We start from the raw sequence: 22,999 nt of genomic DNA on the forward strand, positions 1-22,999 counted from the left end.
GCATGAGCATTCATGACCAGGGAGGGACCCACACAATTGATTCAGGAGGCTGCAGGGACATGTGAAATATGCTAATGGCATTCTATAATTGTCATTATTTTAATCCTTAAGCGTAAACAGTGTAGCAGAGTGGGAACCATTGTTTTGTTGCTTGAATTCAAAAGTTGTCTGTTTGGTGGGTCTTCGGCATAGATTCTTGTCTCATCGGTCACAAGCGTGTAGTTGAAAAGACATGCCTCCATCCATGGTTCTGTGTGTTTATATGAATTATCATTACGATTTTTCTTTCTCAAGGAGTCAAATGCTGAATGATTTAGCCCTGCTTCACCGCTTCACTTTTCCCCCTTCCTCATTGGATAAAAGCCTTTCATAGTGGAGCATATAAACCACGCATTGGTTTGTACTTCATACTGTTCAACCAAAAAGGATTGCCTAAAAGCTGCAAAAACAAAACCAATGATTTCTTCTTTTTGACTACTGGAAACACATACCAAATGCAATTTCATGCGCTCGACGATGCTGCTACATTAGTATGAATAAAAAAAAAATTCCAGAGAACGAACAAGAATTCCTATAACCAATAATCTCTCTCCATCGCAGTAGCGCCAAAATATGGAGACAACATGTATGTTTCGTTACTTTTTAATCTGGAAAAGGGAGGGTATTAGAGAGAGTAAAAGTGCAGTGCATTGTATACCGCAGCATTCACAAGCTTGTAGAACAGACTCACAACACAAGTTGGCTTAGGTTTTAAACTAAACTGCCTTTTCATTGGTTGAGGCTGGAGGTACTTCACAGTCGCAACCAATCTTGTCTCAACATAGAAAATTTAAATGTGAACTTAAAAGAGTAAAAACTGAGTTCAGCGTGTAAATTAGAGAATTATTCAAAGTGATACACTTTCAATCTGCAGGCATCTCTGGGCGTTTCTTCGGGACATGAGCGCTATTGGCACCCCATATATACATACATACATATATCTATATCTATAACTGCTTTAATTGAGCTACGTTCACTACATTTACTCGCTAACAATGGAGAGAGTTTTTCTTGAAATTGTCAAGATATATACTAGCTGTGTGTCTGCTAATAATCATTTTTCTACTTTCTGGTCAAAGTCTGCCAATAATAGTTGACTTCAAGGGAAAGTAGCAACTCGCTAAGGGTTCTCAGCATCACTTGAACCAGGACGGGCATCCAAATTGAACTCCTCAGCAACATCATCAGCTATTCTCCATCTGTTAGATGCATAAACAGATAATACATTATACGTTCCACCTTCCCAAGTTCAATTATTAAATCCAAAACCATATGGGGTTTAAACTATACCTCTCAAGCACAAACTTCCCTTCCTTGTATCTTTCATTTTTGTCATGTGCCATAACCTTGGGAAATGCAAAATCAATGTCAGTTAAAACTAGTGTCATCAAACCAAATACTAAATAATTTGTATTAGAAAATTACTGGGCCATCAAAGCTAATGTTGACTCAATGGAACAAGGCAGACATTAAAGGAGTAGGACTGCAGGAAACTTGACCGAGTGGCTGGACATGTATGCCATCATGGGATGTGCATCCAGGCATAAACCCTTCTGAATAAATCTACAAGCCATCAATCACCTAATGCTCTTAATGCTCCCAAAAATGTTTTTGAAAAAATCAGAGCTAATGCTCAAGCATTTTTCTCACGGTGGATCGGAATCAGGAAACAGAGTTTTACTTGTCTAAATTACAATTTGTAAGAGAGAACACGCAGGAACACAACAGAAAATTCACATCACTCTAATAAAATCAACAAAATCAAATCCTATACATAAAGAGAAGGAGAGAATGCTGGACTTATTTAAGTTCATTCTTTTCCAGTTGTGAAACTGTTAAAAGTAATTGTTTTCTAGATTGATTAGAAGTTGTGAAACTCTGGAAAACAAGCACCGTAGCTTGCAACTTGGAAGAGAATAAATTCAGGCTTCTGTGCACATAATATATCCAGGATTACTTTATATATGAACCTTTCACAAAACAACACTTTAGACCATCAGAGATGTAATTTCAAGAACAGAATGCCCTCATATTTATCAAACCCATTCATAAAACTACTATAGAAATGTCAGATTGATTAAATCATTATGAAATTACATTGAATCATGCTTGCACAAGGCTCATTTAACATAACCAGTGTACAAGTATAAAGCTTACATATTTCCATCCAAGAATTTGTCCACAGCAGCAACAAAATATGTCTTCAACGGTATGCAAGCCAGACATCATCATTCTCTCCTCCTGAGGCCCAACTGATACGTTTACCCTACCAGAGACCAGAAACCAATGAAAATACATTGAAAACATTTATTCAGGAAGATGCTAATGAATCCATTAATGGTTAAAGTAAACGGTTGAACAAGTGTGGCTCTAGGTGGCATTCACTAGGATAAACAACAACCTTCACCAGAGAGATAGCTTCGGCCAACCAAAAAAAGAGAGACAGAGAGAGATAGCAAACATGTTAAGGGAGAACAGAGAGCTAATTCACACTACATTAGTTCAGGCTAAGTGAAACAGTGGAAAATCGTTTGTTGTGGTCCAAAAATAACAGAGCTATTCTGTTTCCACCATTGCAGAGTCACCAGGAATTCTGCACAGAAGCTCCAATATGTCTGTAAGGGTTCAATACACCATCACATCACTGTCCAGTCATTGTTGTGTTTTAGCTCACGAGGGGATGGAGTGGCAAATATCTGACTGGGAATTGGGATTATTTGGGAGTCTTAATGAAGGAAGGGAGTCCTTTGCCATTGTTTGGAAGTTGTCATAAAATGAATAGACTGGAAAGGCTTGAAATCAATCATCCAACGTTACCATTATGAAATAAACAACACGAAAGAGTATACTAGGGTAACAAATCATTCTATCTCCAAAAAAAGATGGAAGGGGGCTGCGGATGGCAAAGAGGGGCTTGGAGGCCATCTCTTGCTCTTTAATTTCATCGTATAAGGAAATCTCAGAATGACCCACCCCACACCCACTTTAGCTCTTCCCTGTCATCCATTCAAACACTGCCTAAAAACAGAAGAGGTCACAAGAACTAAAACATTATTGTCACATTTATTACTTGGGGGCCAATGAGTTAACAGGAGGGCAAATGCTTCAATTTATCCTCCAAGTATCATGTGTGACAATTATGGTTACAGAAGGGAAATGGCACACTCTTTTTTCACAATATAGAATAGTACCCAAACTCCTTAGATTTTTTTTTTGTTAACTGGAAAATAGCTCAATTTTTAAGCTCTTGATATCCTCTATTCCCTTGTCAACCTCTTCTTTGCCCTCTCAGATGGCATTTACCTCAGATTTCCTTTAAACTTCTATAAGTCCATATTGCTGGGCACAATGGAAGCTTTGGTATCATTGTGTAAGACTGACACTACAGGTAACTTCAATAAGGTACCGACATCAATATTCTGATGTAGTAGACTTCCTGTTGAAAGGTCGTATATTATTAAAAAAAAATCCATAATCAATAAAATCATAATTTTTAAATATATTTTCCCATATTGGTAGAGGAACAAATGCTTTGGAGGAAGATATGGCCAAGTAAGAACTTCAACCAAATCCATTGCAAAATGCCAAATAGTAATCAGAGTATCTCTATCTCATAATAGTAAACAAGAAATGGTGAAAAAGAACCAAAAGTTTCAAATAACTTACACATTACTAAATAAGTATGCTCTCCCTCGACGACAGTTGAAGGACTGATTACATCAAAAAGGCAAGAACATAAGTTAGATTGCTGGGCCATGTGAAAGGCTCATACACTTGACACAATGAGCTAGACACATTTTCAACATTTAAACAAAACAAAAAATTCTAAGACAGATAGCGAGCTTAATGAGTTGAACTCGTTAACTTATTTTATCATTTTATGTTATCATGAAAAACAGAAAACACGTGTGTTAGGGTGAGGGTGTTAAGAACAGGAATGTGAAAGAAACACTAGTATTAACACATTACTTCAGCACTAAAATTCCATCTCAAGCATCACTGTATGCTTTACATAAGCACAGAACAAAGACTAATATACAGAAATTATCAAAATATCAAACAATTTAATTTTGTTTTGAAAGAAGCAATAGCAATATCAGATATGGGGATAAATAATATTTACTTTTTTATGCCCAAAAAAACATACTCTTTATGCATTGCACTATCAGCTCAAGCATTAAATTCCAGATGGTATGGATCTCACCACTGCAAAACAACACTAACACCAAATATGTTCAAAACATGCAAATATGGAATCCATATATCATGTCTTGCAACTGCAAACAGCATGCCAGCAAAAATAATGGATTTGATCAGTAGATTCCACAAAGACACAGAAGTTGTTGATGGACTTGGAAATTCTATAAAACCTCAAAAGTTAAAACATGATGGGATCGAGGTGATATACACTCAAATCCAGGTCCAAATAACAATGAAACAAATTAGTCAGGTCTACACTTAATCAGGGACATAAGGCGCATTGATTTTAAAAGAGTTAACATCATAAGTCAGAGTCTTTATATGTTTGACCACAATCATGCATAAGAATGGATGAGAATTTTAGATACTGCCGGCCAGATGTCTAATTTAAGTTTGACAATACACACTATACTTAATTTTTGTAGACTAGCACAGTAAGATTTCAAAAAGCAAGAAAATCAATGCTCAAAGAGTTGTTACAAACAACAGGTTCCTAATTCTATAATTCGCTATAGTAATTTATTCTAACCTGATAACCTCACACCCTTAAAGTAAGTATCTTCCACGGACTCACTTATCAACTCAAGAATACCAAAATTTCTGATGCATACTTTTGAAGAGACTCCTGGCTTTTCAAAAACCAACTTTCAGAGAAGACCCCCAACGCAGAATGAAGGAAAACCCAAATACAGTGAAGGTATACAATACAATAGCATAAACTAAGTTTTAGAAATGGTCCCAATGGCAGAATGAGGGGAAGCCCAGGTACTTTTTTTTTTTTGACCAAAGCCCAGGTACATTGAAAGTGTAAAACACCCTAGAAAACAAGAGACTCAGAGTGTACGCTGCGAGAATCAAAATGGAGGTGTAAGAACATCAACCAGCAAGGAACTGAGATATAGTGACTTAAAAGCTGTTTTCTATGCTTTACTTAGAAAACTTTACTTTTAGTTTGAAATTTAATATAAAACACGGTCCGCCCCACTACTTAAAGTATTTGTCGTGTCTCACATTCAAAAGCCAACTTCTGCTCTCTAATCGAAGTTTATTCAATCAGGAAATTCAGTGACATGGTGGCAGAGCACAACCTCCATTCCCCACAACATCTCCCTAAAAAGAAATGGTGATTTATGTGTCAGAAAAGTCCGTTAATCCCTGCTTTCCCACCATTAACTTTTTCTCCATATCGCTGCTTGCCGATTAGAGTTAAACTGCCCTGGCCCAATCACTCTCTCTCGCCAAACTTTTACCGGACAACTTGCTGTAACTTCATTTCCAAAAAAGATCATTCGTTTAGGCTCATGAACTTATTTACCTCCATTTTTATTCTAGCGTCACCTTAAATTTCATTTAGCCAATATCCAGTTACATGCGTCCCCACCATGAGTACATGCTAGCCTCACTTCAGACACTCAAATCCATCAATTTTGATTTCGTCTCTCTCTTGAATAGTAAGCTAACTCTTACATGCCCTAATTCCCCAGAAAGTCACAGAAACCCAAAGACAGAACAGAATTAAATCACAAGGCTTTGATTCTGAAAGCGAAGAACTAACTATTAACTTATATTCGGTGCCAACCACAAATATTATTAACAAAATACTTGGCGCCAACCACATATATTATTAACAATATACTTGAGGCAATCCAATCCCATTAATTTTATCAATCGGTCCCTCCGGGTTTTGATCGATTATCGAAGTGACAGAAAATAAATAAATGTTTCATCCAAAACAGTGGATTCCATCCGAAAGCGGACATATCTGGAAGCAATTGTTCCAACTACGAATTAAGAGAAGCAAGTGAGAAAAGGTGAGAGGGAAACGAAAGTACCCGAGAGATAACGTCCTCGGCAAGGGCAAGAGGGGAATCGCAATGTTTGCATCTGTAAGCCCTACCTTCCAAATCAACAAGAAAAACCCTCCCCATCAACGCTCTCTCATGCCCAAACCTCCTTTCCTACAACAGCAAACAACGCGGACAAACCAAATTCGCACTCAGGATCGTAGCTCGTCAGAGTGCCCAGCTTCCGGCTGACGTTGCGCCTACAGAATACGAATCCGGAAATACAGATGCTTTTCGTTTTCCTCAGACGCTGTCACTGCGTCAGAGGCCTAAATTTTTTTTTTTTGCCCTTTTTTGATTTTTCTCTCTTTTTTCTTCTTTTCCCCATGAATACAACATCAGTAATAATTATGCATTAAATTACAATTAAAATGAAAATTATATACTATTTGACGATGGCTAAAGTATATTTGCCCATAATAATTTGTTTACTTTTCTGTAATTTTGATATCTCCTAAAAGATATAAAAGGTAACAAATAACTCTTTTTCATGGATTGATCACACTTAATTATAAAATGATTTACATTTAACTTTTTTCTCGAAATATTTTGAAGATGCTTTGTTATGAATTTAATTTTAAATCAATTATAAGCAGGATTTAAATACTATATTTTCCAATATTAAAAACACGTTATTTTTTTAAACAAAATGCAAGATGATGCTAGTAATTGACTGGACCTAAATTTGACTAAGATAATAAATGACTTAAAAGAGGGTTTGTTAATTTGAGACTACATGTTTCTGCTGCATTTCAATCATCTGTTAACGTGTCAGTTGACTAGCTTGCTAAGCAATATAACGATTGAATAATCAAATTAGGATTCAAGTCACTCATCCCCTCTCGCGTGTTGTTTTACTTGGTTTGTATGTAGAAGTCTTTGTTTCATCCTTGAACGTGAAGCATGTTGTTTTTTGATATTTCTTCTTTTCTTGGGTGAATTGTTTTTTGTTATTTCTATGGTACGTTTTTTTGTTTACACATATACATACACACACGTATCATTTTAAAATATTAAGGGAAAGACTCATGAACTTAATATATTTATATGACATTAAATTATGACATGTAAATCTTAATATATTAATTTAACTAATGACAAGAATTTCTTGTCGAATAAATAATCTATAAAAGATTCACAAACCTTGATTTAATTGAAGATAAATACCCTTAAGTATATAAATTTTCATCAATATTAAAATTAAGGTGAATGAATAATTAATGAGAAGATAGAAGTAATGGGTTCAATCAACAACAACATGTCTCATATTTTACAAGGACGGATCTAAATTTCATTGCCAATGTAAAAGCCTAGCAATAAGGTACTTACTTTATTTAAAAATGTAAGGTATTTTTAATCAAATTTCATCCCTTAATAAAATAGCAATCTACTTTCTAACTAACTTTATCTTTTCATATTTACCCTTATTAAATGCCTTACAATAAATATAAAGTTACTATCAATAGGGGCTCTTTTGAAAAAAAATAATGATTATATCTCAAAAGATTAAAAATGTCTTAACATTTAATTTATTGAAAAATGTCTTATATTTTTTAATAGAAAGAGTAATTTGCAAGTATTTTTATAAAGACATGCCTCAATTCCTATAAACTTATATAGGATGAAACTCATGTAAACTTTCTATAATTTTTTTAAAAATATTAAAATTAAAAAATATTCATACTTAAATTATAAGTAAGTTAAATTTCACAATTTCTTTAAAAAAAAAAACGAAGACACGAACAAGTTGTACAAGGTACAGAATAACTATATTGAATCAGGCAGCAAGAGATTCCTGCACCCTAGTAATGGGTTGTTGATGTTTCTTATACCAATACAATTTTGATGAGTCTGATGTGCAAGCCAATATATACAAGCATGATTAGCTGCTAAGGAGACAATCCAATGTTGTTATTATTGATGAAGGATGGTTCTATGAATGCTCATTATGAACTAATATAGCTTCAAAAGAGTCGCATAAACATCGACTTTGGAGATAATATTGTATTCATTCCAACAGAGATTGAGTATTTCAATAATTTTGGATTTTTTTTTTTTTGACTCGGTGGTTGGTTGAAGAAATTCAATAAATTTGGTGAAGCCCTTAATTAATCCATTGTCCCTGATTATGTCACAAACAAGGTCACCCTATGTAGCTACGCCACATCTAGCCTAACCTCGTGTTTACTGGTCAGAGTTGTCAACTTCGCTTCCAGTTTGAGATCATTTATCATATTTGGTGTATTGATAAAAGCAATTATCTCCTTCAATTACGTATTCGCCATTTCTGGATTTTAGCCCAACTAGCATCATGAGCATTGCCAGTTCTTCTTTTCCCCTCTGTAACCCTTTAAGTAGATCTGATTCAAAAATTCCCAGATTGTTTCTCTCCATTTTTTTTTTCACTTTCCATCTTAATCATCAAATTAATTTAAAAAATAGTCAGGATTTAACAGTTTATATTTTTTTTATTTTTACAGTTTAGATGAAATTGGTTATACTTTAAATTTGTTTATTTATTTTTAATAAATTTGACATTTTAATAATAATAATTTTTTATGAGGTATTAATTTCTTACCATTTAAGAAGGGGGCAAGAAACAAAAGAAAAGAAGGCAAGTCCAAAATTTTGATCTCAAATAAGTCTCTAGTGGAGGATGCCCTCTTTGTTACTGGCCAAATCCTCTCAGATTCCTCTCCCCCAGCGTCCGTCAGTGGCGGCAATCTCCACCTTTTAATTCATATCTAATGCCTCATATCTCGCCATATCATCCCATATTAAAATAATTAAATTTTAAAAAATAATTTTTAACACCTTATTGCAATACTTTATATATATATATATATATATATAATTTTAGGATAATGATTCAAATTGATTTTTTTTATTTTCAAAGCTTATCCTAAAAAATGAGTCTGCAAAGCAATTTTTTTTAAATAGATCTTACAATCTAACTTATTTAAACTCTAGCTAGATCTATTTAATAAAAGATTATTTGTAAAAACTTATAGTCTGTGTTATTCAAATTCTAGTCAAATCTATTTAATAAAAATTTATTTTTAAAAAATTTGTAGAGTAATTTTTCAGTACAACTTTTGAGAATAAAAAAAATTAATTTGAATCATTATCCTAAAATATACACTCCTTCAATTTAAAAATATAAGACATTTTGAGGAGTTGAATGTTAAAAATGCAAGGCATTTTTTAATCTTTCAAGATATAATTATTGCTTTTTTCAAAAGTGTCCCTATTGATAAATGACTTTATATTTATTGTAAAGTGTTTAATATGAGTAAATATTAAAAAATAGAATTAATTTAAAAGTATATAACTATTTTATTGAAATATGAGATTTAATTAAAAATATTTTATATTTTTAAATAGAGAAAGTATATATATAAAGTAGTGGAATAAGGTATAACATTTTAAAAAATAAATTAAATTATTTTAATACAAGATAATGTGGTAAAATGTGGGTCGTTCAATATGAATTGAAGGGTGGAGATCCGCTGTCGCTGAGGGACGTTGAGGAGAGAAATCTATGAGGATTCGGATCCCCGATATTAGGGGGAACTTTCACGGTTTCTTCACTGACTAAAAATGCAAGAGAGAGTCTGTGTTTTGTTGCGAGTGAATGGGAAAAGATTAGACTGATCACATGTACGTAAGTCGGCGGGCGACGTGTCAGATTAGGAAGGACACGCAGGGGAAGGCGAGTGAGAAAATGGGGAAGTGGGGAAGGCCGGAAGGGAGAAAGAAAGGAGAAGAAGGCGCCGCCCCAGAGGCGTAATAATAAATCAAAAAAAAAAACAAGGAAATCCTTAAAAGAAGGTGTCACCTCAAGCGCCAACAAAGGATTATCATATGTTTATTAGACAGCAGCCGCCCCCACCTAACCCATTTTCCCACACGCTCCACGAATTCTTTATCACTCATTTTTTTTAATTCTAATTATTATTTATTATTATTAATCATCCAAACCCCACCCCCGTCCTTCTCAATTCTCTCTCCACCGGTGGCGCTAAACGTGGCGAATCACGACGCATTCCCCAATTTCGAGTCCCGGCAAATACTGAAACCAATTTCTTCAATTATATTATCTCTTCTTATCCTTATCATAAAGATAAATTTTAAAATTTTTTTTATCTTTAATCTGAAATAAAATTAGAATAATTTTTATTTATTATTTATTATTTATTTATTATTGTTTGAACTCCTAAACAATATTTTATTATAATTATTATATATTTTAAATAAATGCAGAATTAATTAAAATTATTTTTTTATTAAAAAATATAAGATATTTTTAACTGAATTTCACTCTTCAATAAAATAGTTACTTATATTTAAATTAGCCTCATTTTTTTATATTTATCTATATTAAATATTCTGTAATAAACATGAAGTCATTATCAAAAAAATATTTAAAAAAATAATAATTATATTTTAAAAGATGAAAAAAATTTATATTTTTTAACATTTAATTTTTTAAAAAATATTTTATATTTTTTTGCGGACGAAGGATATTTTATATGCTTTTTGAATCAGATGCAATGAAAAAGCGCAGCATGGAGTCAACAACACCACACTGTGGTGGGACCAACCCGCCTGCCTTGGCTAATTATGCGACACGTCACCTTGTGGTGCGCCGCTGCTCCTTTCCCTCTCTCCCTATCTTGTCAGCATTTTGGCAGATGATATGATAATATATATACACGTCATCATAGTTGCTGCAGCTATTTGCTACTCCTTTGATCCAATATCTAAATTACTTTTTTAAAGTATAATTTGATTCATTTTATATGTCATTTATTAATAAAATTATTTTATTTTAAATTAAAATTTTTAAATTATTTTTAAAAAGTAAAAGAAAAAAAATAAAAAAATAATATTATATAATTAACTTATTTTTTATTTAAAGATTATATTTAAATTTTACTTATTTTTACTCTTTATATTTTTATTATATTAATATTGATAAAATTAATAAAAATAATTTATAAATAAGATGGGAGGAGTACGTATCAATCTCCTCCTCTCACGGTAATTATTCCTCCTGCATAATTCACGTATAATTTAATCGCCTTTCTTTCATTCGCCAACAAAAATCTAGCAGATTTGCTCTCATTTTTATAAAATATATATTCTCAACCAAGAGTGGGTGGAGAACACAATCCCAATTATTGTCACACCCCACTTGTTCCGTTTTTCGACCCCTGCGATTAAAAACAAGCATAAAACGTAGCGCATACAAATCACAATTCATAAAATACACGGCCTAACATATCCACCACCATTCATTTCCCCTTCATACGTTATTTTCATATTATGGCTACTAGCCATCAAAACTATAATAACCTCGGTGGAATTATGGATATTCTATTATAGCATGTAGTACTACTAATAATAAATAAATAATTCCTGTATCATTAGAAAAAAACAATTAGGTAAAATTGCATATAGATGCCGTGGCATAAAAATATTTATAAATAAATCATGCAAAATTTAAAAATTACAATTAAATCCTTTGAGACTTAAGTGGAACTTGAAATTGAAATGCAGAGATCATAATTATATTACATCAATAGAATAATTTATAATTATTTAATCTTTAATTTATAATTATAAATTCAATTTTTTATATTAAATATTTAAATTTTTTAATTATTAAATATATAAAGTTATAATTGTGTAAAAGGTAGAAGTGATAGTTATAAATTATTAATATAATATATTTTTAATAAAAATATTATTGCCTTTGTATTTAATTTTAAATTATAAATCAAGTTTTTAGGTGTATGATTAGGGTTTTAAAAATTTATAAGACTTATTTATAAATAATTCCGCATTTGTACATAATTTTTTTTTAAAAAAAATTAGAATGTTTTAAATTAAATGTTGGAATATTGATAGATTACGCGGAAATAAATTAGGAATGGTTTAATATTGTGTTTGGGGGGTTTGAGTGCGGAGGAGGCGGGCCCACCACCAGAAGCGGCAGCCGCTTTATCCCTTTTTTTTTTTTTTTGAGCAAAACGCTTTATCCCTTAACTGAATCATTTCTCAAGTGGCCTCTACACATGGGTCCCACCTATCTTCCCTTTGCCCCTCTTTTACGCGTAAGCGTCAATCCTGGGGGAAAATAAAAATAAAAGGGACGGCGCTATGCACGTGCAACCCACATGGAACATTTGGGATCTCACAAATTTGAATTCACTCATTATTAGTAATTAAAAAATTAAAGGGCATTGTTGCATTATTGCCCTTTAATTTTATTTTATTTTTTTAAACTGAGACGGAAGATTAATAGTTATAGGAGTTTTAGTCTGCAAGATAATGCCATCTGAGAAAGTGTGAATTCATATATAATGCATAGTACGCCATACGGTGCCGTAATGGAAGCTTCGTGTTTTTGGGGGAAAAAAATTGTTTATTTTATTTTCATTTTAAGCAGTTGAAGTTGCATCTGAGCTTGAAATATCCAGAAATGCATATAATTTATTGAATTTGTCGTTGTTACGATTACCAGTTAGCTGCCAAAGATTCGCCAGTTGAACGCTACAGCTAACGAATTATGTATAATTATTAAATTTATATATATATATATATATATATTCCACGAATCCATACCCAAATCTTACGGAAGAGCACCCCCTGAGATTGCATCATTAAGTGCTCGTCACGTCAAGAAGTCAGTATTTCCTAACTTGAACAAATCTTTATCTGCCAAATCAGTGTCGCCTAAAGAAAACTGTGAATCATAATTTGGTAACTTCGCGTGATGATGACGAAAAGATGGCAGAGATTTGAGTAAGTTACAGGAGAATTAAGATCATCTGCTGACTCAACCACTGCGACGACGGATAACTGATCAGCACGGTGGGCAAGTGACGTCGGCGGCGAATGATACGGCTGGTAAAGAACACACCGGAGGCATTCCTTTGAAAGCAATCGGAGGATCGAAATTTCGATGTTTTTTTGGTGTTTGGGTTATTATCGATTTACCTTCCCTTTGTTCTTTGGGCAAAATTCTAGTTTGCTCATATTAATTTATATTTTTTAATGGAAAAGTTGTAAATTCCATATGTGAAGACGTATCAGAATTTAGAGATTTTATTTGAAAAATGATTTCATTGTGAAATTAAATTTAAAATTTTAACCGATTATTTTATAATGCTTAAGATTAAAAAAATCAAAAAAATAAATAACACCAACAAAAACAGTGATGCTGATATCTCTTAATTCAATTAATATTAACGTTTATTTATTGATAAAAAAATATTATAAACAAAATGATTATCTGGAAATTTAATTTTATAACGACAACGACGCTTATATTTTTGACAATATAGAAAGAAGTAATTATTCTTCGCTAAAGAAGAAAAAAGAACTCTTCTCTGACCCGATAGAGCGGCCGATGGCACCTTTTCATTTTTCATGACAAAATTCCAAAGCGCCCCTGTTTCTCCTTCACGTATGCATACGCTTGATCCTGACATCGCAACAAGTAATTTATCTACCCGAAACTAAATAATTCATGCAAAGAATATCCATAGGGTAACATTTTTATTTTCTAAACTGGAAATTACTTGAGAAAAAGAGAGGACCGTACAGTACCCTGAAACATGACGTGAGCAGTGATGTGGGGCACGAGTATCAATGGGAAAACGAGCAACTCCGCAACAGCTACGTGGCAGAAGACGGCGATACAGTTTTCTGCCCTAAGAACGCTCCACCGCCAGGTACGTTCCTATCCACGTCGTCATCATCCACATTACACAAATAAATCGCTCTACGTCTCTCCTAACTAATAAAAGCATCGCCGATATGTTCTTACACTCCGACAACTCCCCGGTACGAAAACCCCAAAAAAAAAAAAGGTCGAGAACAAATTTTTCGTGCAATAATTTCTTAGACGATGAGTTTCTCCGGAAATATAGAGTGTTTACTATAATTGAGCTTTAAATGTTAAGCAACAACTACAGAGATGTTGAAAGAAATAAAAACTCCAAACAGCTTCGTCATTCAGAACAACAGATCGAAACTCGTCGTGCCTGGATCTGTCGCAAAAAATGGAGACAATCTTTTACGTATTCACATCGTGCTCCTTTCTTCCTGATCTGTGCTACTTTTCTTCATCGTGTTCCGTACGGACACTACTGTCTTTCTCTTATTATAAACTAGAGAGAATCTCTACAATCCCATAAGTTTAAACCCAAAAAAAAAAAAAAAAAACGCTAAGGCAGGGGCTAAAACTTTCATGCCATGTCCTCCGCAGGGGGTTGGTTGAGATCGAGATCCAACTCCTTTCGAGAAGTCTTACCATCATCGCGAACGTTGAGATCGATCACTGTGGAGGAATCGGAATCGCTTTGCACTCCACCGGAGCGAAATTCACTTGCCGCGGAACGACGCCCGTCGAACACGATTCCATGGAAGGCCTGACCCGCCGCCATGCTCGCGCGCAGCACCGCGTCAAGGTAAAACGCCTGATTCACCTGCGGAAGCGTGCCGGGGAATATCGCAGGCGGCAACGGAAACTGCTGCTGGAAAGGGAAACGCACGGAGCTGGTGACGGATCCTCCTGCGTGGGAGGACAGGTTGAGGTCCAGCGGCGACGAATCCATCCGACGAGCCGGCTCAAGGTCACGGCTGGAAGACTCGACCGTACTGCTCTGAGCCGGACTAGTTTGTTGGCTCACATTCTCGGAAGGAAAAGGGAAGTTGGTTTTAGCCTTGACCCCCCGGAATTCCCGGGCGGCAGCGTCGTAAGCCCTCGCGGCCTCTTCGGCGGTATCGAAAGTCCCTAGCCAGACACGGCTCTTCTTGCCGGGATCTCTAATTTCAGCGGCGTATCTCCCCCAGGGTCTCTTCCTAACCCCCCTAAAATGCACCTCCTTGAGGCCGCCGTGAACATTAGATTTAACGGCGGCAGACTTCTCCCTGGGTGCCATAAACGACGATAAACTCGACAGTCGAAGGAAAACTCGTCCGATTAACGTGCGCGATTGCGATGGAGAGGAGTGGGGAAGAAGCAATGAAGTAGGCGGGTGCTTTATAGATGGAGAAGAGGGTAAAATGGGGTAATGGGCCACAGAGAGAGAGAGAGAGAGAGGGGGGTACAATCAACGAGGAATTTGACTGCCTGTAGGGGATGATAGGGTGGCTATGCTAGAGAGCGTGGAGGCAATTTACTATGGCAGTCCCCGAATTACGTGGCATGTGGGTTGTCTAGAGAGCAGACAAACAAAGTGGTGTCGTATCATAACTATCCAACGGCTCCCTCTCGCTTGGCTTTTGCTTGGGGCGGGGGGTGTCCACACGGTATCCCAATCTCCCATCCGCATAGGACATGGTAACTCGCCCTCGGCATTGAATTTCTAAATCAATAACATTAACGCACGTTGTATGAGTTTGGATAGCGTTTCTATTTGGGGAGATAGAGTGAGGTTCGGGCCATTTAATAGGGAGAAAAATTGTGGCTAGTGATGTTTTGGCGATCTCATTCTCAGTTTTAACAAGGCCGTTTATTATTATTATTTTTTTTTTAAAAAAAGGAAGCTAGTAATGAGTGTTTGTTTGACGCGTAGACTCTAGAATGGCGGCGCGTGAGGAGGAAGAGTGAAAAGACGGGGAATGAGGAAAAGGAACAGAAAATGGAAGGAAAAGGGAAAGAAAGAGGGAGGCGGCAAAGGAAGCGTTCACAGAGGAGGGAGAGAGAAGGGGACACGCGTCAGAAAGGCAAGAAGGAGGAGCGAGGATGAAGCAGCACAGCAGACACAGAATTATTTTACTCGGTCCTCTCCCCTTTCTGTTCAATTCTATTCCCATGCCCTTCACTTGACTTAATCATTGGATTCAGTTAACTATTCCATTTACCTACGCGGCTAGCCTCCTTCCACCCACCTTCCATTTTATCAACTGCCAAAATTCCCGCCAACAATCAGAAAAAAGACTCCCTCGGCGCCGAAGGCCGGTCCAATAATAAATAAATTATATAATATAATATTTTTTGTTTTTCTTCTTATTTTATAGTTTGAAAATTTTAACTTAAAACAAAATAATTCTATTAATTAGTAACTTATAAAATTAATGAGATTGTACTTTTTTTCATATAAAATAGGAGAGAGTATGTGTACGTAATGCCTAACTAATTCACCAAGACGCTGTGTTGCATGCTCGTTTTGACGTTTGTCCGATTGTTCCGCTACAAGCACTCCCCTGCAAATTAAACGTTGCGTTTGAATGCGTGAAGAATTTGTGTGGTCATACAGTATTTGAACATGTTGAATGATTGTTCCAGAAACGACTGGCTGAGAATTCGGCAGCAGGATGAATTAGTGCTTTTGTCCTTCGAGAAGGGATACTCTTCGAAAATCACATTAATACAACCAAAAAAAAAACAAGAATAAGAAGATTTCGTATGTGTAACTCTCGTCCGCTTTTCAATTTATATTATATAAACAAAACACTATGGTTCCTGCAATGTACATATCAATACATAACCCGTGCCTTGCCTATGTTATTAGCATTTTCATCGGTATAAAAGTCACGCAGCATCCTTTCTCCTTATCTATTTTTACAAAACTTGATAATCAGTTGAACTACTTCTTGTTGATACGTTGATGTAAACTATATTTTTTTTATTCATTTTTTAATTAAAGAATTATTTTTTTAATCCCTGAAAATAAAATGTTTAAAGATAAAAAAACATCAAGAAATGTTTGTAAAACGAAAGATAATTTTGCTAGCATAAAAAATTGAATATAATATGCTCGAAATTTACCAAATATTGATCCAGTTTGCATAATATATATCAACTCAACTCCTTTGAGTAAAATTTTCTGTGTTTTTTTCCCCATTGATGAGAATAATATTTTATATTTTCACGAAAACAAAAGAAAGTAATGAGAGGAGACAACCAAAGTAAATCACATTGTCATAAATTTAGTTGAAAAATAAAGATTAAAATATATAAAACTATCGTAAATTTTGATATATATAGTTGTACATAACTTTCCATACCTTTAAATAGTTAAAATTAACTGCCCTAATGATCTTTTATTTATTTATTTATTTATTTTGAAACTCCCTATAGCTAATATTACAGGGTTGCACATGGAGAGAGTCAGGCCAAGCATCACCCCTGCCTAGTGCTTGACTTGATGTGCAGTTTGGACTGACCCAATACTTGAGTGTTCGGACCAAGTTTGGCTTCACTGACTCAAAAAAAATTTTAAAATATTTTTTTTGAAAACTATGCAAAAAAAATTATTTCAAAGAAATATAGTCATTACCATTTAAAATATTTTCTTTACAAAATTAATATTAGAATCAAAAGTAAGGGCTTTTTGATAACTTGTTTTTGAAAAAGTTTTTTGTTCTTCAAAACAAAAAAAAATAAAAAAAATAATTTGGTAACATGTTTCAAGAAAATTTTTTGGAGAAAAAAATTAAATATTTTTTGGAAGAATAAAAAAGAAAACATATTTTAAGTATTTTGAAATTATTATTCTAGAAAATAAGAAAAAATGTCAAAAACATATACTCCCTTCATTAAAATATTTTTTTAAAGAGTTGGATGTTAAAAAATATAAGGCATTTTTAGTCTTTCAAGGTATAATCGTTGCCTTTTTTTTAAAAGTGCCTTTATTGATAATAATTTTATATTTATTATAGGGTGTTTAATTGGAATAAACATAAAAAGATCAAGTTAGTTTAAAAGTAGGTAACTACTTTATTGGGGGTAAGATTCGATTAAAAATGTCTGCATCATGATTTGCTGTCGTTCTTTCTCCTTGCATTCTGACATTTCCAAGGATAGTGCAAAAAATCTTCGATTCTCTTCTAGTTGCTTATTCATCCGATCTTGAATTCCCGACAGCACTTCTGCCACAGGTCCGATGGATATGATTAATGGGTTAAGTTGTCTACTTCTTGACTTTAAGTCAAGGCTTGTGCTGCTACTACCTGTCATCATCGGCATTATGTGCTCACGATGTTCAGCTGCTTCAGCATCAGGTGATAAATGTTCTGACCCAGCGTGCACAGAGATCCCTTCTTATTCATGAGAACCAGTACCTGTTTCATCAATCATTTTGTCTTTTCGCGTCCTTGCCATCTTTGTTACACAAGTCTTACCGAGCATGCTAAAATTGTTCATGGTGAACAAGAAATACTAGGCGTGCCAGAGATGCTGAGTCTCAATTGATAATAAAAGGACCTCGAGCTCCTTTATCACAAGTTACTCAGATGTAAAAAGATATAAAGTTTTGATAGAACAAGTGTTTGATTTTATTGAAATATGAAAATGTTACAGATCTAAACTGAAAGATTAACTGATAAATCTAAAGGGCTAAAAAGTGTAAAATTGTGAGTCTTTGATTGAGTGTTGATTAGTTTTTTTTGTGTCTTCTTCTTCTATTTATGGTGTCAGAGTAGCGGTAGCTTTTTCCTTAAGACCTAGCATGTTTTGCCAAAAAATCAAGGATCTCACAAAACTCATAGCACAGTCTTTATTCCATATTCTTTATTTTGATAATCAGCCCATTTTACCAAGATAGGTGGGCATTAGGTCTGTAGATTTCGACAATACTTGATATCGTGTCTTTCACGCCAATGATTTAACATTTCCAGCTGATGGGATTTCAACATGCTTGCTTATTGTGACCTTCATTGAATATCAGGGCCAACCCTTTTGTTTAATTATATTAGGCTTGACGCTTCAATTACTCAGCCCAACTAATCTTATGATATATTTAAGCAACGTTTTATATTTAACCCAAACAAGGGATCTTATATATTTAAGCCAAAAATGAAAAATTTTATTTTCATGTGTATCATTAATCATCTTATATCCCATATTAATTAGGCAGGTTTTAGATCTGTGGGGTTTAATTGGGTATAGCTCTTACTATTTTTTCTTTTTTGACAAAATTCGAGCATCTAATTTTCTGTCCATTGAAAGGAACCCAAGCTACATATATAAGATCACAATATATGTCAAAATTTATGGCCACTCTTAAAGGTTTCAACCTTTATTGAGAAAGCAAGCCTTCCATTTCACACAAATTAACATTTATCCGAATTCTCTAAAAGCTCTCACACTTATTTGGCACAAGGAGCCCATCTATTTCAACTTATTTTATTAAAAATTACTTTTTTGAGTAATTTTTAAAAATAATCTAATACGGTGAATAAGAGAAAATGTTTTAAAAAAGCAAAATACGTGAAGATATAATAAAATTAAAAAATAATATAATGATAAATTATTTTTATAAAACTAAAATTAAAGAAGATATCATAAAATTTAAAAATAACTAACTAATAATTACTTTTTTATTATTGTAACCAAACATAAAATAATGTCTATTTTTTTATAAAATCTCTACAAAATACATCTATTTTTTTAAAATATCTAAACTATTTAAAAATTACTTATTTTTTAATTTTAAACAAACAGGTCCAAGTTCTTCCAAAATTACCCTTTTTCTATAATCTTAAAAGAATAGTAGAGATCTTACCTTGAGAGAGTAGATGATCACCATTCAATCATATATGCATGGAAACAAATCAATGCATAACTTGTTCACCAAGCCATGAATGATATACAGTTCAAAGGTTAAGAATTTTGATGTCCTCCCATTAGAATGTCAAGAGTCTTTGGTATCATGACATGAACTAATTGATTGTCCTTTTTTACATGGATTCTTTGTCCGTCGTCTCACTGTATTAAGGGGGAAAAAAAAAGCTAGTAGAATAAACATGTCTAGATGCATGCATTTAACTTTTTAAAGGCTGTCTTGGTCTAATTAGGCTCTAGAACAGCAGTTCAAATTGCACGTGTTTTCACGTTTTTCTTAAAAGCACTCAGTCAGTCCAATTCTATTTTGAAATATTGAGAAAAGTTAGCCTTCCTCTGGATTGCCAATGGGAACAAGTTCCTCATCTCCACACAGCAATACTGTGCACATCCTTGTTGGGTATGCATGCTGACAAATCGTGTTCATCTTATCAAGTAATCGATCAGCTTGTGCGTATGAAACAGACAGACCTCCATGGATACAGGTCTTTCTTCGGACTGCTAATTAAATTGCGCGTCACCACCAACCAACAATATATGTATGATTTATTTATTAAAATTTCAAATTTCAACCCTAAAATATACAATCAAGTCAAATAAATATATCAAAAGCATCCTCAAGATACATAGTAGGGTTTTGGATTTTTTTAAAATTATGTATGTTTATATATATAAAAGATATTATTTAAGCACGTTTTCAACGAGGACGAAGGAAATAGACAAACAAGAGAGAATAGAAAGGCCACATACGATGAAGCCTTGAAGGCTGAACTGAGGAGGGAAAGGCAACTTTGAACCATTGAATCTGGCTCGCCAGGCAGCCGGAGCTAGAGGTGAGGTCAGGCACGCAAGGCCTTGGAGAGAAAGCGATGTGATGTGGAAATGGCACGTTGATTTCGCTGAGCCCCGAACTTGGGGGGGAAAATGTGGGGTCCAAGATTCAGCAGGTTGTGGGCCCCACTTAATCAAAAATCCACGTTCGAGAATTAAAGAATGCTAGATTGACTCCGTTGAGGCGTTGACGAACCTCTCCGTACGTGATTTTACACGGCTCAGGACGTGTCAAGCAGAAAACCGTGACCGTCCGTTTAGAAGGCATGACAAAAAGTACGATATCAAACACGTGTGGATATACATATATTACTAACTTAAAAAATACCAGTGCCTGTCTGGATATGCTGGTATAATTGATTATATACACGGATTTGATAAAAATTATCTAAACACTCATATCTTTATATTAGGTCTCACACTTTGTTTGGCTTTAACCTAATCTCTTCAGGTTTTCAATTTTGATTATGCCTGTTGAAACATTTGTCATTTGTCAACATTTGGAAATGCAGACATTCATAATTTATAACATTGGCTTTTTGCGCAAGTAGTTCCCAATACACCTTTGGCATTTTGTGGCTCATGATTTATTACATTGTGTGGCTTCGGTAGTCTTCTCGGCGTTCAAATGTACTCCATGCATTCATTTTGCTTGACTTAATTCGAACATTTATTATATGCAAGGGTTAAATAATTCAATAAATATTACATACATATCACTATTTATATTATTTGTTAAATAAATCAAAATAAATTTAATAATATGGAAAAATTAATCATTTATTATAATTGAGTCATAATTATAAACATCAATTCACAACAAATTAAAATTTAAGAATTGAGTTACAATAAAATTAAAATTAGAGGACCGAATGATTAATTGTATCATATGATATTATGTGCAATTTTATCAATATTTACCCTAAAATTCATGTCATTTATTGTAATTTGTACATTTAAAATTTGCATGTAATATAATCAATTATTATAAAAATATATTATGTTAATCAATTTTTTCATAATCAATTATACCTGACTAAAATTCAAATGCCTCCTAAACCAATACCCTCCAATCCTGTATAAAAGTGAATTTTAACTAAGTGTTTGTTTGGCTTTATAACTTTTCACATTCAGAATGTGCTTGCTCATTTTTTTTTTATGAAAGTGGGATGTTGTTTAGAAACTAATTATTTTTCAGATTTTTGCAAAAGTATATTTAAATGAGGTTGAAACTGGATTTGGCCAACGTAAAAATTTAAAGCTTTTGAAATTAAAAATTATATGTTATATATTTATATGACAAAGTTATCTTTATTTTCCTATGTCTTTCTTCTCTCTCTCTCTTGTTCTCTGTTATTTACTGCTTTTGCCCATACTACATTATACCTATCTGACATTGAAATAGTTTTCAAAGGTGAGTTCAAATTTTTTACCAACCAAAATAGATGCTTTTGAACGGGAAAAAGGGGGATGAATGGTAGGTAAGAAATAAAAAAAATTAAAATATAAGTGAATTTTGTATAATTTTTTTTTAAAAAATATATTAAATCATATTCCTTTCACTTAAAAATATTTTGGAATTTTATCACTTTAATAAAATAATTACCTACTTTTTAACTAATTTTATCTTTTTATATTTACCTCCATTACATATCTTATAGTAAATATAAAGTCATTATTAATAGGTGCACTTTTTTTAAAAAGGTAATAATTATATCTTGAAAGAATAAAAATATCTTATATTTTTAAAAATTTAACTCTTCAAAAAATACTTACATTTTTAAACGGAGGGAGTGCATAATAAACTGAGCAATTAATCTTGTTAATTTTTAATATTAATGTATATTGAACTATTTATATAATTTTTAATATTAATATATTTTAAAAATTTGTAATATATTATATTTATATAACAAAAATTACAAATTATCATAAATTAATATTTTTTAGTTATTGTATATTCAAAAGTACATTTCAAAAGTACAAATTATTATTAATCCAAACAACTTTCAATTTATTTCATTGACTTTTAAAATAATTTATCCAAACATAAATCTTGTTCTAACAATTGACTTTTATTAAATTGACTTTTAGGTTCATTTGGCAAATTGACTTTTGCTCAATGGAAAACCAAACACACCCTAATTCACTGCAATAAATGTGAATTAATGAAATTATTGATGTTGTCTTATTGAATATATCAATTATATATCTAAATTTTTTTTTTCTCCCATGTAACATTTTACTTATCCATAGAAAAAAAAATTGAAATTTGTAGAATATAATAAATTCATTTTTTTATAAAAAAATTTAAAAAAACCATAAATTCATTCCATAAAAATGAGGAAGTCACACACACGTATAGTATTACAAAAATTTTTAACACATTGTGTTACTCGTGAGTAATAAATTGGGAAACAAGTCTTAAAACTTTGTGGAAGACGTACACTAGTTATAAAAGTTAAGTTATATAAAGAAGGCTTGTTTTACGTGCCGTTGCGTG

General features: G+C 33.2%; 2 protein-coding genes across 2 annotated transcripts; both read right to left on the reverse strand.

The window, feature by feature from the left end:
- Positions 1-848: 848 nt before the first annotated feature.
- LOC129306157 (protein yippee-like At5g53940) lies at positions 849-6,378 on the reverse strand. The gene is made up of 5 exons (XM_054946562.1): positions 6,072-6,378; positions 3,706-3,749; positions 2,197-2,305; positions 1,330-1,385; positions 849-1,238 (listed from the first exon to the last, which is right to left on the reverse strand). Exons 1-5 carry the CDS (start codon positions 6,165-6,167, stop codon positions 1,160-1,162), a joined length of 384 nt encoding a protein of 127 aa, XP_054802537.1. The 5' UTR covers positions 6,168-6,378; the 3' UTR covers positions 849-1,159.
- A 7,628-nt stretch (positions 6,379-14,006) lies between these two features.
- LOC129305013 (ethylene-responsive transcription factor 4-like) lies at positions 14,007-15,478 on the reverse strand. The gene has a single exon (XM_054944911.1). It carries the CDS (start codon positions 15,035-15,037, stop codon positions 14,342-14,344), a length of 696 nt encoding a protein of 231 aa, XP_054800886.1. The 5' UTR covers positions 15,038-15,478; the 3' UTR covers positions 14,007-14,341.
- Between the last annotated feature and the right edge of the window lie 7,521 nt (positions 15,479-22,999).

The sequence above is a fragment of the Prosopis cineraria genome, unplaced genomic scaffold (genome assembly GCF_029017545.1).
Source record: "Prosopis cineraria cultivar Desert tree isolate PC_DT_omini unplaced genomic scaffold, ASM2901754v1 PC3, whole genome shotgun sequence".
NCBI lineage: Eukaryota > Viridiplantae > Streptophyta > Magnoliopsida > Fabales > Fabaceae > Prosopis > Prosopis cineraria.

What these genes read in the sequence shown, in the direction of transcription:
- LOC129306157 (XM_054946562.1), bottom strand. Translation starts at nt 6,167, where the DNA reads ATGGGGAGGGTTTTTCTTGTTGATTTGGAAGGTAGGGCTTACAGATGC. An exon ending in GCATACTTATTTAGTAATGT is followed by an intron (nt 2,306 to 3,705) that starts GTAAGTTATTTG and finishes GGTCTCTGGTAG; the next exon opens with GGTAAACGTATCAGTTGGGC. An exon ending in AAATTCTTGGATGGAAATAT is followed by an intron (nt 1,386 to 2,196) that starts GTAAGCTTTATA and finishes GCATTTCCCAAG; the next exon opens with GTTATGGCACATGACAAAAA.
- LOC129305013 (XM_054944911.1), bottom strand. Translation starts at nt 15,037, where the DNA reads ATGGCACCCAGGGAGAAGTCTGCCGCCGTTAAATCTAATGTTCACGGC.